Raw genomic sequence first — 16,721 nt, forward strand, 5'->3', positions numbered from 1 at the left:
TTGTCTCGCGCCGAACGGGGGGGCTGTTGAAAAAGAAAAAAAACCCGTTTCGGCGCGGGACAACCCCTTTAATTGTATGAGGGGAGACCTGAAGAAGGCATGCTACTACCCCTGCACAAAACTACCTCTCTGTGCTCAGATGCTATAGCATGAACAGGGAAGGAGATGGAGGAAGAGGTAGAAGAAGAGGGACCAGGATGAGGTTGACTCATTGCTCTATTGTCCAGGTGGATTTTGCATGGCAGTGGGTGGTAGGATCTCATGTGACTGTTTATACACGTTGTGTTGAGGTTGTTTACATTTTTGCAGCGTTTTAAATGCTTACTGCAGAGATGTCATCATGTGCGGTTTCAAAAATGCCCAGGCTGTGTATAATTGCTTTTTCAGTGTTTGATTTTTTTTTTGTTGTTTTATATCAACAAACAAAACACGGCCAACTTAATAAGTCTCAATCCTTGGGAGGCACGATATGAGAGAACCGAAGGCCACAGATTATAACTTGTATCTTTATGAGCTGACCTTGTTTGATGTAACTGAATTCTCCAAACACAACTGCTAGCTGCGTATGGCAAATAATTCGTAGTGGTCCGACTGGCGACTTTGAATGAAGTTTGAAGCCACAAATAGAAAACTGCAATACTCCCCATGTCAAAGCGTATTTTGTCTGTCTGCTTAGCTGCTATATACATTTACACCAACAAAAATATACCCTTTCCTAATGAATAGACCATGTTTCATATATGCATATAAATATAGTGTAACAACTTTCTCTGCTTCCTCCAATAGAAATCTGCTTACAAGCTTTCACACTCATCAGCAATATATCCTTGTGGAATATATATCCCTACTAACAGACCATTTGTTGTATAGGCATATAAACATGATCCAACATCTTACTGTGTTCCCTCCAATATAACTCCAGTATAGAAGCTTTCACAAACAGCAATATATCATCTGTAGAATATCTGTCCCTGTTAACAACAGATCACATAATATATAGGCATAGAAATGTGATTCAGCTTCTCTGTCCTGTGCTCAACTGGAAAATGGCAGCTGGTTACACTGTGCCTATGTTATAAAAGGCTAGGTCATGTGATGCAGGTGTACAATGAAACTGCTGCCCATATGCAAGATGGAGAACACATTTGGTTCAATTATATAGACAGTAAATAGTAAAAAGAGTAATACTAAAAGCACTGGTCCTTTAAAAAAAGGGGGGGGGGATTGTAGAAGGTGATGAAGAGAAAGCAAATCTATTAAATAGGTTCTTTTGCCAATGTATTCACTCGGGAAAATAAATTTCAGGTGAAATGCAGAGTTATAAAGTAAACTCTCCATTAAATGTCACCAATCTAACCCAGGAGGAAGTGCAGAGCCACTTGAAACAGATTAAACTAGGTTAACCACCAGGTCCCGATGGCATACACCCTTGGGTTCTTAAGGCATTAAGTAATGTGATAGAATAATCATTGTTTTTCATATTTAAGGACACTATAGTGATTGTGGTCTGTGCCACTGAATTGGTGCAAAGCAAATGTGGTGCTAATATTCAAAAAGTGGTCAAAAACTTAACCTGGAAACTAAAAGCTGCTAAGTATTACTTCTATTGTGGGTAAAATGTTGAGGGGTTTTTAAGAAATACTATACTCGAGTGTCTCAAGGAAAATAGCTGTATTACTCCATATCAGCATGGGTTTATGAAGGGTCTCTCTGGTTAAACCAGTCTGATCAGCTTCTATGAGGAGGTAAGTTCTAAACTGAACTGGGAAGAGTCACTGCATCTTGGACAGTAGGGGTCACTATTGGACCCTATTCTTTTTAATATATCTATTAATGACCCGGTAGAAGGATTTCATGGTAAAATATCAATATTTGCAGATTATACAAAACTATGTAAAGTAATTAACAAAAGAAAGGACAGTATACAACTGCAAATGGATTAAGATTAGTTGAGGGTTTGGGCAGAAAAATAGCAAATGAGATTTAGTTATGCACATTGGCAAGAAAAAATCTGTCACCATTGCACACTAAATGGGAAAACACTGCATAAAACCAACATAGAGAAGTACTTGGGGATTTTAGTTAACTATAAATATTGGAGCAATTAGTGTCAGTCAGCTCCTGCCAAAGAAAACAGGCTCATAGGGTGCATCAAACGAGGTCTAGGGGCACATTACAAGAACATTGTTCTTCCTCTTTACAAATCACTGGTTAGACCACACATGGAATATTGTGTTCAGTTTTGGACACCGGTACTCAAGAAGGACATATTTGCAGGTTAAAAGGCAGGCAACTAAATTAATAAATGGGTTAACTATAATACTCATAGAGGTTATCAAAATTGGGCTTATTTAGTTTAGAAAAAGACAACTGACGGGTGACCTTATGACTATGTCTAAATATATCAAGGGTCAATATAAAGATCTCTTCCACAATCTATCTATACCCAGGACTGTGATTGTAACAAGGGTCACCCTCTACATCTAAAGGAAAGAAGGTTTCTACACAAAAATTGAAGGGGGTCCTTTACTTTAAGAGCAGTGAGACTATGGAATTTTCTGCCTGAGGACGTGGTGATGACAAACTCACTAAAAGAGTTCAAGAGGGGGGATGCCTTTTTTGAGTGTAACAATACTACATATTATAGTCAATCTTATAGTCTATGATTTATTCAGATAAGTTGTTGATCCAGGGAGTTATTGCAACACTTGGAGTAGGGAAGGTATTTTTTTCCTTAAAATTAGGAAACTGGCTTCTACCTTATTGGAGTTTTTTGGGTCCCTCTGGATCAACATTCTAGGGACGGGGGTTACAGGCTGAACTGGATGGACACAAGTTTTTCTTCAGCCTAAAATGCTATGTGACTATGTTACATTTGGTGACATCAGCAAGGGACCTAGCAGCTGATTAGCTGCCCTCTGACCTCTGCAGTAAGCATTATGGAAAATGACAGTTTCCCGCCATTTTTGCCAAAAATCGGTTCAGAATAACATGATTCAATACTGTAAAAATCGGAACTATTTTATCACCTGGCAGACCAAGATGAGCAACAATAATTACAATGCAGAGTCCTATGCTACTAAGCAAAATGCAATACAATGGCAACTGGTGATGATTATATTGTAAAATATGTTTTATGATTAATACAAATTGGATGCAGCATTCACGTCATAGTGGCTAAAAATAACATGGTAATTTGTAAAACATATATTCTTATGAACATGAATCATTATGTTATTAATATTCAAATATATTTTTTGGCATATCACCAGTAAACAGTGTAACACAGACATTTACACAGCAGCAATCAGCAAACAGAATATTCTAATGACATTATAAATTCTGATTCTAATTCTTCTCCCCCCCATTCAAAGGAATAAGGTTGAATCACAATACCAGACACAGCCCATGGACAGTAATGATGCTATTTTTGACTCTTTCTTCCTAGCCTGCCTATTATGTGTTAGCTTATTTTGGAAGGAAAGTTTTAAATAGTCCTTTCAAAAGTTTAATTGTCTCTGATGTAATTTCCGATGATGGTCCAATCTGCAAAATTCCTATTTTCTCATTTACTCTTTCCCACCACACATATAGTTTAGATATAGCTGAAAAGTGAATCAATTTTAAACAATTAGTTTCTTACATTAAAGAGGTTGTCCAATTGTTAACTATTAATGGCCTATCCTCGGGATAAGTCTTTAATAGTAGATCGGTGGTGGTCTACCAGCAGATCACTTATTTCTAGGCAAGTGCACTGAGCTGATTTTTACAGATTGGCGGGATTCCGGCACATGGGATTCCAGCAGGTCACTTGTTTCTGGGCTGCTATGCTGAGCTGATTTCTGCAGTGGCCAGGCTTGGTATTGCAACAAAGTTCCCACTCATTTGAATGCCTGTAATACCAAACTTGGCCACTACAGTGGAAATTGAGCTATCTGCTTCCTGCATAAATCAACGTAGTGCACAAGCACTCTGGCTGGGAGAACAGTTGACTGGTGGGGGTCCCTGGTGATGGACTCCCACTGAGCTATTACTGATAACCTTGCCAGAGGATAGACGATCAATAGTTCTTAACTGGGCAACCCTTTAAACAGTGTCATTACCTACTATACTCTCAGCTGAAAGTAACATACATCTCATACATTTAAAGGGTTGTGGTCACTCAAGCATGCTGTGCCTCCTCTTGTTCCTACTGCATTGTTGGATACAGACAAGCTTTGTGCCATAGAGATAAATACAGCAATGATGTGCATGGATGACTGCCACATAACTTAGGGACCCCATTCTTGTAATTGGTGGGGGACTCAGTAGTAGGATCCCCAGCAATCAAACACTTGTCACCCATTCTGTAGATAGGTGATAAGGTGTTATGGTGGGACAACTTCTTTGACATCCAAAGCAAAATATACCAGTCACACTATGGAGTAGCGGTTGAACACCTCTTTTTTTTTCTTGCTTGCAATTTCATTAAAGATTATTTCTTATGCGCACAACGTACAGTATTTATGGTTAGAATTAAAATATACAAGTCATACAAATACACTACCGTTCAAAAGTTTGGGGTCACATTGAAATGTCCTTATTTTTGAAGGAAAAGCACTGTACTTTTCAATGAAGATAACTTTAAACTAGTCCTAACTTTAAACAAATGCACTCTATACATTGCTAATGTGGTAAATGACTATTCTAGCTGCAAATGCCTGTTTTTTTTGTGCAAAATCTACAAAGGTGAATAGAGGCCCATTTCCAGCAACTATCACTCCAGTGTTCTAATGGTACAATGTGTTTGCTCATTGGCTCAGAAGGCTAATTGATGATTAGAAAACCCTTGTGCAATCATGTTCACACATCTGAAAACAGTCTAGCTCGTTACAGAAGCTACAAAACTGACCTTCCTGTGAGCAGATTGAGTTTCTGGAGCATCACATTTGTGGGGTCAATTAAACGCTCAAAATGGCCAGAAAAAGAGAACTTTCATCTGAAACTCGACAGTCTATTCTTGTTCTTAGAAATGAAGGCTATTCCATGCGAGAAATTGCTAAGAAATTGAAGATTTCCTACAACGGTGTGTACTACTCCCTTCAGAGGACAGCACAAACAGGCTCTAACCAGAGTAGAAAAAGAAGTGGGAGGCCGCGTTGCACAACTAAGCAAGAAGATAAGCACATTAGAGTCTCTAGTTTGAGAAACAGACGCCTCACAGGTACCCAACTGGCATCTTCATTAAATAGTACCCGCAAAACACCAGTGTCAACATCTACAGTGAAGAGGCGGCTGCGGGATTTTGGGCTTCAGGGCAGAGTGGCAAAGAAAAAGCCATATCTGAGACTGGCCAATAAAAGAAAAAGATTAAGATGGGCAAAAGAACACAGACATTGGACAGAGGAAGACTGGAAAAAAGTGTTGTGGACGGATGAATCCAAGTTTGAGGTGTTTGGATCACAAAGAAGAACGTTTGTGAGACGCAGAACAAATGAAAAGATGCTGGAAGAATGCCTGACGCCATCTGTTAAGCATGGTGGAGGTAATGTGATGGTCTGGGGTTGCTTTGGTGCTGGTAAGGTGGGAGATTTGTACAGGGTAAAAGGGATTCTGAATAAGGAAGGCTATCACTCCATTTTGCAACGCCATGCCATACCCAGTGGACAGCGCTTGATTGGAACCAATTTCATCCTACAACAGGACAATGACCCTAAACACACCTCCAAATTGTGCAAGAACTATTTACAGCAGAAGCAGGCAGCTGGTATTCTATCGGTAATGGAGTGGCCAGCGCAGTCACCAGATCTGAACCCCATTGAGCTGTTGTGGGAGCAGCTTGACCGTATGGTACGCCAGAAGTGCCCATCCAACCAATCCAACTTGTGGGAGATGCTTCTAGAAGCGTGGGGTGCAATTTCACAAGCTTACCTCAACAAATTAACAGCTAGAATGTCAAAGGTGTGCAATGCTGTAATTGCTGCAAAAGGAGGATTCTTTGACGAAAGCAAAGTTTGATGTAAAAACAATGTTATTTCAAATACAAATCATTATTTCTAACCTTGTCAATGTCTTGACTCTATTTTCGATTCATTTCACAACGCGTGGTGGTGAATAAGTGTGACTTTTCATGGAAAACACAAAATTGTTTGGGTGACCCCAAACTTTTGAACGGTAGTGTATATGCAAACAGCAATGAGTCAGTGAGTAGGGCATCACTGGCAAGTCGATACAACCATTTCTTTTTCAGCCATGATTCAAGACTATTGTACATACGATAACGTAGTCCAACTGGTCCATGTTACATGTAATTTCCCTGTACTGTACTAGAGTTTTGTAAAGAAGGAGGAACTTTCTATGCAGCAGAAGTAATCAGAGTCAGGATAACATGTAGTGCCAACCATCTCTTTATAATCCATGCATTCTCAATATTTACGCAATTAAAAATTGTATATACCCCATCAAAGATGCATGGACTTGTTCGGTGGAAGAGGCATGAAGAGAAGGAAAGAGGTCCACATAAAATTGACTTTTTTTCAATTTGATCAAAATTAGTGCAAGAAAAACAATGACAGTGTGTCTTCTTACACGTTTCAGACTACACAGACGCCTAAGTTGTGATCCATGACTCAGGGCTCTGTGTATCCTGGAACATGTAAGAAGAAACGCTGTCATTGTTTCTATCATTGTTTCTATCATTGTTTCTATTCACAGTTTTTTTTTAATCAAGTTGAAATAAAGGCAATTTTTTATCTGCACATTGGACCTCATCCCTTCTCTACACATATGACATTGATACAATAAGTGCCTTCAGCTCATTACTGGCCTTTAAAAAATTATTTCCTAGATAGCTTCTTCAAGGAAATTCTAGAATGATACATTACCTATAGATTTTATTCAGAAGCCTAATTTAATATACCCATATTAAGTTCCTAATCACTGTACATAGCTATCTTATACATCTGAGGAAATACTATTGCATTTTATCCATCACAGACTTAGAGAAGAACCCAATTATGTTTGAGTTGAAACTACTGTAAAGCAAACTATAATTGGTGAAGAGTATACTATGATACAGAACATAACACTTTTACAGGATTTCATTTATCAATATCACTTTCATGGTGATTGAACTTACATCACTTTCATGACCTTCTCTAAGATTATATGTGAGATCTTGCTGTATGTCTTCTACAAATTTATGTGCATATTCTGGGTAAAAGTCCAAAACTTCATAAAGGCCTTTGAGGATAATACACTGAAGATCGCAGTAGGTCAGTGCTTTCACATCTGCATTGGTTTTAATGACTTGATCTTTAATTGGTAGATTTGCTCCAATTAAATCACCTTTACCTGTTAAGAACAGAGACAATGTTAACAAAATACTATACAACCATCATCTATAATTTTGTATAACAGATGCTTCTGTAAGGGCCAATACTAATACAATACCTTACATCACTTTGCAGATATCATAAATGTGATAGGTACTGTTGTTAGGTATACAGAAACAATCATATTTTAAGCAAGTGCCTACTAGATTCACCTTGTCTAGACCCAAATTTATTCTCCATCTTTATTTGTGTTGAGTGAATAGAACCAGTAGAACCCTGTTTTAGGTTGAACTTTGCTAAAAAAAAATCAGTTCACCTTAAACCCGAACTAAGCTTTTAGCAAAGTTTTACCCAAAACAGGGTTCTACTGGTTCGGTTTGCTCAACACTAGTCCTCAATATTACTTATAACCGTATCGAAGAGCCATAAAAGTCCTGTATAGCACAGCTCTTAGACAATGTTATATACCAGTTTTAGGGGTTTTGGTGAACTTTCGATTTAGTTCAAACTAATCTGGATCGAACCGTACTTTATGCAAAAGTTCAGCGGACCAGTCTAACCAAACTTTTCAAAAGTTTGCTTATCACTAATCTTTATAATATCAAAAAAGGCAAGTATAGATGGAAGGTGTGGATGGTTTCAGTGTCTTATTGAGTAGTTAGGTCTTTTGGGATTTGCAATATTTGTAACAGCATGCGGTAATCCATATTTAAGGACAATTGTAAAAATTTAATTTCACCTTTCCTATTTTTTTTTCCAGGTTATCTGTATCAGGTCAGATTCAATAATACTTCTGAATAAGCTGATCTACTAATGGCAGCTTCAAGAATAAAGAAAACAAGCACACCTAGATAGGTGGGAGGACAGGAAGTTGAAATTATGTTCACCTGGATCATCCCAACTGGAATGGGTGTAACAGGCACAATATACGAAAGGCTTGATAGGTGTTGGATGCAGCCTCACTGGAAGGACTGGATGAGAATGAGAGAAGATAGGAATGCCCTCCGTGGATAGAAGACAAATGGCAAATAAATTATTGGACAATGCAATTAAACTGGGATTCGTGATTTGCACGTGTTATCCATAAAATATTTGTCACTTATCTTCAGTATGTGCAGTACTTCTATCCACAAAGGGTATACCTATGCTCTCTCCTTCCATGGCAGAATGATTAAAGGAGTATTCTCATGAACAATTTGATGCATATCACTAGGGTTTACCATCAATTTCTAATCGACAAGATCTTACCAATATGAAACTTTTGAATCTCGAGAATCAAGTGCAACCACATGGATGACCATTGACTATAATGACCACCCATAGATGCTGCACACAAAAAGCCAAACCAGGAAGATTAATTGGCACACCATTTTTTAACACCATTGTCTCTTCAGCAGAGGTCACAGCAACCTGACCTCTGTGGATTGGACATATAGTAAGTGACATATCCTAATAATATATCATCCAATGTCTTTCATTAGCCAATCCCTTTAAAGATGAGTCAACAGAACAAAAGAGATGGGAGTTATACTCTCAGTTAAGTATTTTGTATTGCCAAACATGGCTCAGTGATCCTCTGCTTTTCTTGTAGTTGGGTGGTCCCAGAGGTTGGACCCCATTTATCATGCATTTATAAATATTGCAAGACATGCCATAAGGGTTTTCATTGGAATACCCATTTAAATATTATTTGTTAATGATACTGTGCAGCTATTTGAAGCAGTTAAAGCCATTTCAATATTAGCAATGTACTTTTTTGAGTATTTACGGTACATGCAAGATTATTAATAATGACTTAAAAAATATAAAATCATATATAAGTTATTTACGGTTTTCTAACTCATCTAACTCATGTTAATTCTAGCTTTCGCTATTGAGGCATCCCATATTGTACTGATTACAACTCATTTAAAAATAACTGCACTTCCTTAGCTGAAGAGCTAATGAGCAGCTGTCAAGTGAAGAACACACAGTCATCACAAAATTATGCAGCATTATGCTATCATACCTTGTCTGTAGCTGAAGAACTAGTCATCTTAGATACTACAGTGACGGGGGTGCTTTTAAATGCTGGATAGAACGTGATTCATCTTGATTAGAACCGCAGCTCTTAAGTAATAAAAACATTTTACTTTTGAGCTAATAGTATATTGTCATTTGAAATATATTTCAAACAAACAAAGTAAATCTAACTTTTTTAAGAGTTTCTTTAGAAAATATATAAATTACATAAGAGGTAAATTTGCTTGCAAAAACTTTGATCTCTCTGCTCTGATCATTTGAGGCATGAACTTCACAAGACCTCTGAAGATTTCCTGTGGTATCTCGTACCAGGATGTTGGCAGCAGATCAGAGGTATTCCGGGCACAGACTAACATTTTAAAATCCAATGTACATCTTCACAATAAATCATTTTGTAATAGGTTCACTTTACCTATTCTAACTACTTTCATCAATTTCTATCTATGTCATGTGACCCTCTGCCTGAAAAATTAGGTCCACTTCCTCTGACATCTTGTCCCCATTGCTACTTCCTCTGCTGTCCATAGCCTCCAATATCCTGTGAGCAGTGCATGATGGGAGGACAGTTAACAGACTTACTGTGCTATATTGCTCATGTGCAGTTCACAGTGCTAGAAGTTCCTGTCTGTCTGGCTTTCTTTGGCACTGGGTAAGAGGGAGGTTGCGGCAAGTAAGTTTTAGGACCTGTGAGCTGTGGGTGGAGCTACAGCGCTTGCCAGTAAACAAGCTCTATGCATCCTGAGAGTTGTAGGTAACGGTCTGTTGCAGTGTCTAGTGCAGAAGTAATGCATGTAAACACAGTGCAGATCAGCGGCTGCATGGGAAGAAGAAGAGGGTCCAGAGCGGCGGAAAAAAGGTACTGGCTGCTGCTACTTAGCTGTAGCTCCTAGATTTTAGCATTTTTAGAATTTCCATTTTGTACCCAGAACACCTCTTTAAGTTATGAGATATGGTCTCCATGGATCAGACTTTTTTCCAGCATATCTCAGAGAGGCTGATTTGTCTATGGTCAGGGGAATTTGAACACCAAGTTAGCACCTTCAAATATCTGTCATTGTCCTCAAACTACTCCTGAGCGTTTTTTTGCAGGGTGCATCACACTCCTGAAAAGGGCCACTGCTCTTAGGGTATGCCATTGCCATAAAGTGGTATACTTGGTCTGCAACAATGTTTAGGTAGAAGGTATATGTAAAAGAAGCATCCAACACACTAGGATTTAAGGTTTCCTAGCAGAAACATGTCTCAAAGTATCATGCTGCCTGAGTCGACTTACCTTCTTCTCATAGTACATCCTGGTGTTGTCTTCCCCAAATAAGTGATGCACATACACCCTGCTGTCCGTGTAGTATTAAAGAAAGCATGATTCGTCAGATTGGGCCACCTTCTTCCATTTCTCCATGGTCTATTGCTGATAGGTTAATTGTTAATCCTTGTATACAGGCAGGTAGGAACTATTAGAGGTTGATCCAGGGATTAGTCTGATTGCCATTAGGGAATCGGTAAGGAATTTTCCCCCAAAAGGGCTAATTGGCTCCTGCCCCTTGGGGTTTTTTCCTTCCTCTGGATCAACAACATGGGAGGATTAATAGGCTGAACTAGATGGGCATTGTCTTCATTCGGCCTTACATACTATGTTACTTATGTGCACATTATAGACACTTTTGATAGTGAACAAGACTCAGCATGGATTATTTGAGCGGTCTGTAGATACACAGCCCCATCCACTGAAAGCTGCAATATACTTTGTTGTCTGGCACCATTTTATCATAGCCAGCATTAACTTTTTAAGAAATTTGGGATGCAGTAACTTTTCTGTGGGACTGGACCACATGGTTGAACCTTCCCATGCATCAATAAGCCTTGAATGTCCTTCGCTCTGTCAACTGTTCAGTGGTTGTCCCTCTTCTATCAATTCTTGATATATACTAACTAGAGATGAGCAAGTATACTCGCTAAAGGCAATTGCTCGAGCGAGCATTGCCTTTAGCGAGTATCTCCCCCGCTCGAGACGGAAGGTTCGGGTGCCGGCGCGGGGGAGCGGTGAGTAGCGGCTGTCAGCAGAAGGGAGCCGGGGGAGAGAGGGAGAGAGAGATCTCCCCTCCATTGCGCCCCGCTCTCCCCCGCAGCTCCCTGCCCGCTGCCGGCACCCGAACCTTCTGTCTCGAGCGGGGAGATACTCGCTAAAGGCAATGCTCGCTCGAGCAATTGCCTTTAGCGAGTATACTCGCTCATCTATAGTACTAACCATTGCATAAAAGGAACACCCCCCAAGACCTGCACCAGCTATTTCAAGAAAAAAAAAACTGTATTGTGTATTACTTCTACGGTAAACAGCTGTAAATTAGATAAAGAAGAGAAAAGAAAGGAGCAGAAGGAGATTTGGTGACCTCAGTGTTTGGATATCTGGTTAGTAGAACCGTATTAAGTTTATGATATTGTAAAAGAAGCATTGTTTTCATAAAATATTACTTCAGTGTATTTTTGAATCTCCTACAAATCTGACTTTGATGCCTTTTACCGGTTTAAAATTGATTTTCTTATGTACAGTACTAAAGAGATATAATACATTATCATCCTTACATGATTAAAAACACTTTGGTAACAGTAGTAAAAAGTACATACCTAGAATAGCCAAAACCATGCCATCTTTTAAAACTTCCATGGAACCTGAGCACACCAAGTAAATTGCCTGCAACGCATCTCCCTGCCGAAGTAAGTACTCTCCAGGAGCACAGAAGGAAGTTTTGATGTGCAGAGACAAAGACCTGAGGCAACCGCGGCTAGCGCTCTCGAAAGGGGATAGTTGTAGAATCTCCTTATTCAAGTGCATGGTTATATCTGAACGTAGCTCATCTGGAAATTCTTTCAGGAGCTGTCAGACGTAGACAAGGAATTAATACCGCTGTTAATATTTTTTAAAGTTTACGATGATAGAAGCTTCCAACCTTGTGATAGAAGCTTCCAACCATTTAGCCTTGTAACAAATCTCAGATAAGCAGTTTTTAACTTGGGAACAAATGCAAAGTTGTACAAGCACTATGGAAATGAAACTTGAAATTGGGAGACACTGTGAAATTCAAGCTTACTATATTGTATACCTACTGTGTACAGAAAGAATGCTACTTGACACAAGTCTGACTTGAAGGGGTATTCGCCTATTAGCCATAGTTCAGTATGTCCCTTATTTTTAAGTTGCTCCTAGTTTAAGAGCTTATAAGCCCAAGTCTTTTTTTTTGTGCATAGATCCAGTTTCTATTGGTCGCGAGCACTGCGGTGGCTCTGCCGCATTAAGACCCATTTACATGAATGATGATTGCTTGAAAATAGCTAAAAAGCGATCATTTGAGCCATCATCGTTGTGTCTAAACGCGCATGCATTATGTACTTTTCGTGCACTGCTAACTGATTGTAAATTCAGGCCAACCTAAAAATCGTCATTCAGCCTTATCAGGAGTTCTCCACGGGGAGTGCTGATAGCATTGTTTTCCGCTGGAGAACAAAGGATCTGAATGCAGATAAGAGCGCTAGGGCTATAAACTGCTTTCAGCTAAAGGCTTCATTTGCACACTCAATTGCTATTAAGTTGCTAAGTAGCTACTTTATAGTTTATGATCGCTCAAAGCTGTCAGTCAAACTGTTGTCTGAGCAATCTTTGAGCAATCATTGCTCAGTGTAAATGGGCCTTTAGAGGGACTTTCACAGATGTTTTCTGTTGAGTTTGGCCAGGTTATGAGGAGTGTGTATTTGAAGAGCATACACAGTAGCTGCTGGTCTGGTCATCTTATTAAACATAAGAAGAGAATAGGATGGCGCCTGGGCATGAGTAGTGGCCCAAGATTCATCCTAGACTGCTTCTTGTCACATGAATGCTGATGATAGTACCGCAGAGTCCTTATCATCATAAATAAAGTGTTAATAATTTTGTATAACCTACCTTTATTTTTATACTATAAAATATGGTCATATGTTTATATACATTCACTCGTATAAGGCAGTTGTGTGAATTTCTAGAATTTCTTGTCATTTTTAACATTTAAGTTCTGAAACCTTTCAGCAATGCTAGGTGTACTGCCAAACCCGGACCCTCCCTGGTTTTTTTGTGAATTAAATTTGGTTTGGCAGAACCGCAGGGGGACTGGATGTTACTTAAAGGGGTTTTCCAGGCAAAAACCGTTGATGACCTATCCTTTGGATAGGTCATCAATACTTAATCACCAGAAACCAATTGCTTGAAATTCCAAACAATCACCTGATTGCCCGGTCCGCTATGAGTGCATCTGGGCTAGATGCCGTCATTAAGGAAAGGAGTTGAAGTGCCACAGCCAGCTTCACTCCCATAGATAACAATCCTGGTGTGAGTGGTATGGTCACTTCAGCTCCTGTAGTTTTCAATAGAAGTGAAGCTAGCTGTGGCACTTCTGCTCCTTTCCCCAATCACGATGTCTGGCCCTTCTGCACTGACAGGATCATGCTTAGATGTAAACAATGAAGAGGCTGCAGCACTTGCACTAAATAACCAGTGGGGTTGTTAATCTGGGTCTTGGAGTGAGGTAGGAACTTTCAAAACATCAATCCAGGGATTATTCTGACTGTCATTATGGAGTTGGGAAGGATTTTTTTTCCTCCAAATGGGCTTAATTGGCTTCTGCCTCATTGCATTTTTTGCCTTCCTGTGGATCAACAACGGGGTGAGGGGGTGGGAGGGGTGGAAACTGAACTGGATGGACATCATCTTCTTTCAGCCTTATGTTGCATTCTTATTACTAACGTTTACTTCATGAATAATTTTCCTAATTAAAGTTTTTGTTTCTTACAGTATACATTAGAGAATAATTTATTAGCTTTCTATTTTCAATATCACCAAGTGGAATTGTTGAAATATCTTTAATAAAATTAAATGGAAAGTACCTCATGAGAATCTATCCCGTTATTGACTGACCAATTGGTTTGGAAATATTCAAGCATTCTCTGCTTCAGCTGTTGTGGAAGGTGATGTACCCGTATAAAATCCTTCAGATCCTTGGTTCTTGTATGATAAAGGGACCATCTGGAGTACATTCGTTGGATTATAGCTGTTACATTACCAAATACCAAGGCATGCATCAAGGCTGTACAGGAGTATAAAAAGAAAATAAACAATATGGTATGTTGCATAATTACAGTATGCAAAACAGTCTGATGGTTACTCAAATCTGAATTATATTGCTGTTTGATTGACAAAACTTATTACTGTAGTGCAGTTTACCATTGCTGTAAAGTGGGGAAAGGAAAGGGAAACTCCACTGAAAGCTTTGTTGTGATGTTTTTAAAAATCTTTAAACTCACCAGATTCTAACATTCTTAGGGCCCGTTTACATGGCAGATGCCCCACAGGTCATCCCAGTAATAATAGTTCCTGTGCATTTCACAGGAATGATCATCGCTCAGTGAATGGAGGCAAAGCAGAATGGGGATCGTTCTAGTCCTTCCGCCTCCATTCACAATACACAGACAGTCATTCATAACTGACTCCTTACACGGACTGATCTGCCTTCAGTTTTTTCATTCATTGTTCACTGGGGGCATGCATTTACAGTGAATGATAACCGTTAAGATTCCTGCTGGGTGTGGGAGTCTGAACAATTTATCGCCTGTGTAAAAGGGCCCTTCGTGAACCTGCCTCTGAGATCTGTTAGGACTTCATTGTTTCTGTTTCTCAATTACTGTGGTACTGTTAAAAACAGTTGGGAACAGTGAATGGTTATGCCTCAGGTCCTCTTCCTGTTACCCCCTACTAGCAACCATCAAGGTATGCATCAAGATCCATGACAACAAACAATGAGCTCTGCTATAAAGTTTGCCTTTTACTAACACAAAAGAAAAAAAAATCGGTGAGCTAACTTTTTCCTGTCAATTCCTGCCATTTCATAACTGCTGTTTTGGGAGTAAGTAGTAGTTTTTTGTGTGTGTTTTACTCCCTTTGCACAATAATAGCTAATTTTTTTCAACAAAAAATGTTTTTATGTTATTACATTCTTAAAGCCATATAATATTTATGTGGACTTATTTTGTGTATGTACTTGGTCCTATATCCCCCTGATCTGTCCCCCTGCACTATTTTTATTAGTCTCCTGCCTGCATTCCTCCATCACCTGGCGCTGTGTAAGGAGAAGCTGTTCTGTACTGCACACGGGTTTTCCCCTTCACAGAGCGCCTGTTCCTCATTGGACCCCAGGCACTGTCATCGAGTTGTGACCTCATGCACTGAGACACTGACAGTGCATAGAGTTCATTGGGGAAGAAGGACTGTATGCTTGAAAATCAGTAAAACATAAAGGAGGGTTAATGAATAAACTATTATAAGGAACAGCTGTACCTGTACTGGAAATAACGGCACAGGCACAGCTGGAGCTCCCTGTTCAGCTAAGCAGCTAGCTAACTGAATATGATTCATCATTTTCAGCTAGCTGAATATTCTTATTTTTTTTAATGTACAGAATAGACTGAAAAAGCATATAATAAAAATGCTTATAATCGCCTATTCTGTACATTTTAGAAAAAAATAAAGTTCAGTTACTTTTTAACAGCCTATGGCTGCAGCAGGGGAGTAGCTATAGGGGATGCAGAGGACTCTACCAGGCCCTGGAGCCATAGGGGGCCCAAAGGCCTCTCTATTGTATAAGAAAGCACTAGTATTATAAATAGCACATGGATGGTTGGGAGACCATATTACAGATTTTGCATTGGGACCCACTACATTTAGCCTCTGCCTAATCTTGTAAGGTTCTAGTAATGCCCCTGCCTGCTAGTGTTGCATCGATGAGCTTCTTAAGAGACCCAACAATGCAGAGGAAAGTTGTCGGGGGGGGGGGGGGGGGGCATGCTGAACCTTTGCATCTTGGCCCCTGAGCCTTTAACTACACCTCTAGGCTGCAGCATATATTATCATTCAGTGGTAGGCAAGAGGTTAATACAGGTGGGTTACAACTAAAGATGTGGAGTCAATATGATATATAAACAGGCTTATTCTCATCTCGCTTGTATTTCATTAGTGTTTGACATTTAACTTAAGCACCAATTCTTCTTTGACCATAATTGCTACTCATTAACATTTTGGTGATCTGCTGCTTCTACTAGGGGGTCTGATCCATCTACACTTGTATTTTGCAACTATTGTCCCGAATAGTGTAGGAAAATCAGATACCTTGCGGTGGAAACATTCTCATAGATTTTAACAGGAGGGTGAGGATAAGAAGATTAGTTGCTCTGTACTTAAGAATCAGAGCACCAAATGCTGATGAAGTATTTCCCGAGAAAGATCACAATCTACTATCCAGCTAATCACTGGAAGTGCAATCTACATTTCTTCTAACATGTCATGCACCAAATTCATGTTATTTCCGTTTT

At 39.3% G+C, this 16,721-nt stretch overlaps 1 protein-coding gene across 1 annotated transcript in view; it reads right to left on the reverse strand.

Moving 5' to 3' along the window:
* Positions 1-16,721, reverse strand: part of KCNH8 (potassium voltage-gated channel subfamily H member 8) — a 335,452-nt gene that overhangs the window by 85,773 nt on the left and 232,958 nt on the right. Inside the window, exons 9-11 of the mRNA XM_066585790.1 lie at positions 14,244-14,443; positions 11,958-12,207; positions 7,118-7,332 (exon numbers count right to left, since the gene is read on the reverse strand). Coding sequence (XP_066441887.1) covers positions 7,118-7,332; positions 11,958-12,207; positions 14,244-14,443 — 665 coding nt within the window. The remainder of the gene's footprint in view (positions 1-7,117; positions 7,333-11,957; positions 12,208-14,243; positions 14,444-16,721) is intronic.

This window comes from Eleutherodactylus coqui, chromosome 12 (genome assembly GCF_035609145.1).
Source record: "Eleutherodactylus coqui strain aEleCoq1 chromosome 12, aEleCoq1.hap1, whole genome shotgun sequence".
Taxonomy (NCBI): Eukaryota; Metazoa; Chordata; class Amphibia; order Anura; family Eleutherodactylidae; genus Eleutherodactylus; species Eleutherodactylus coqui.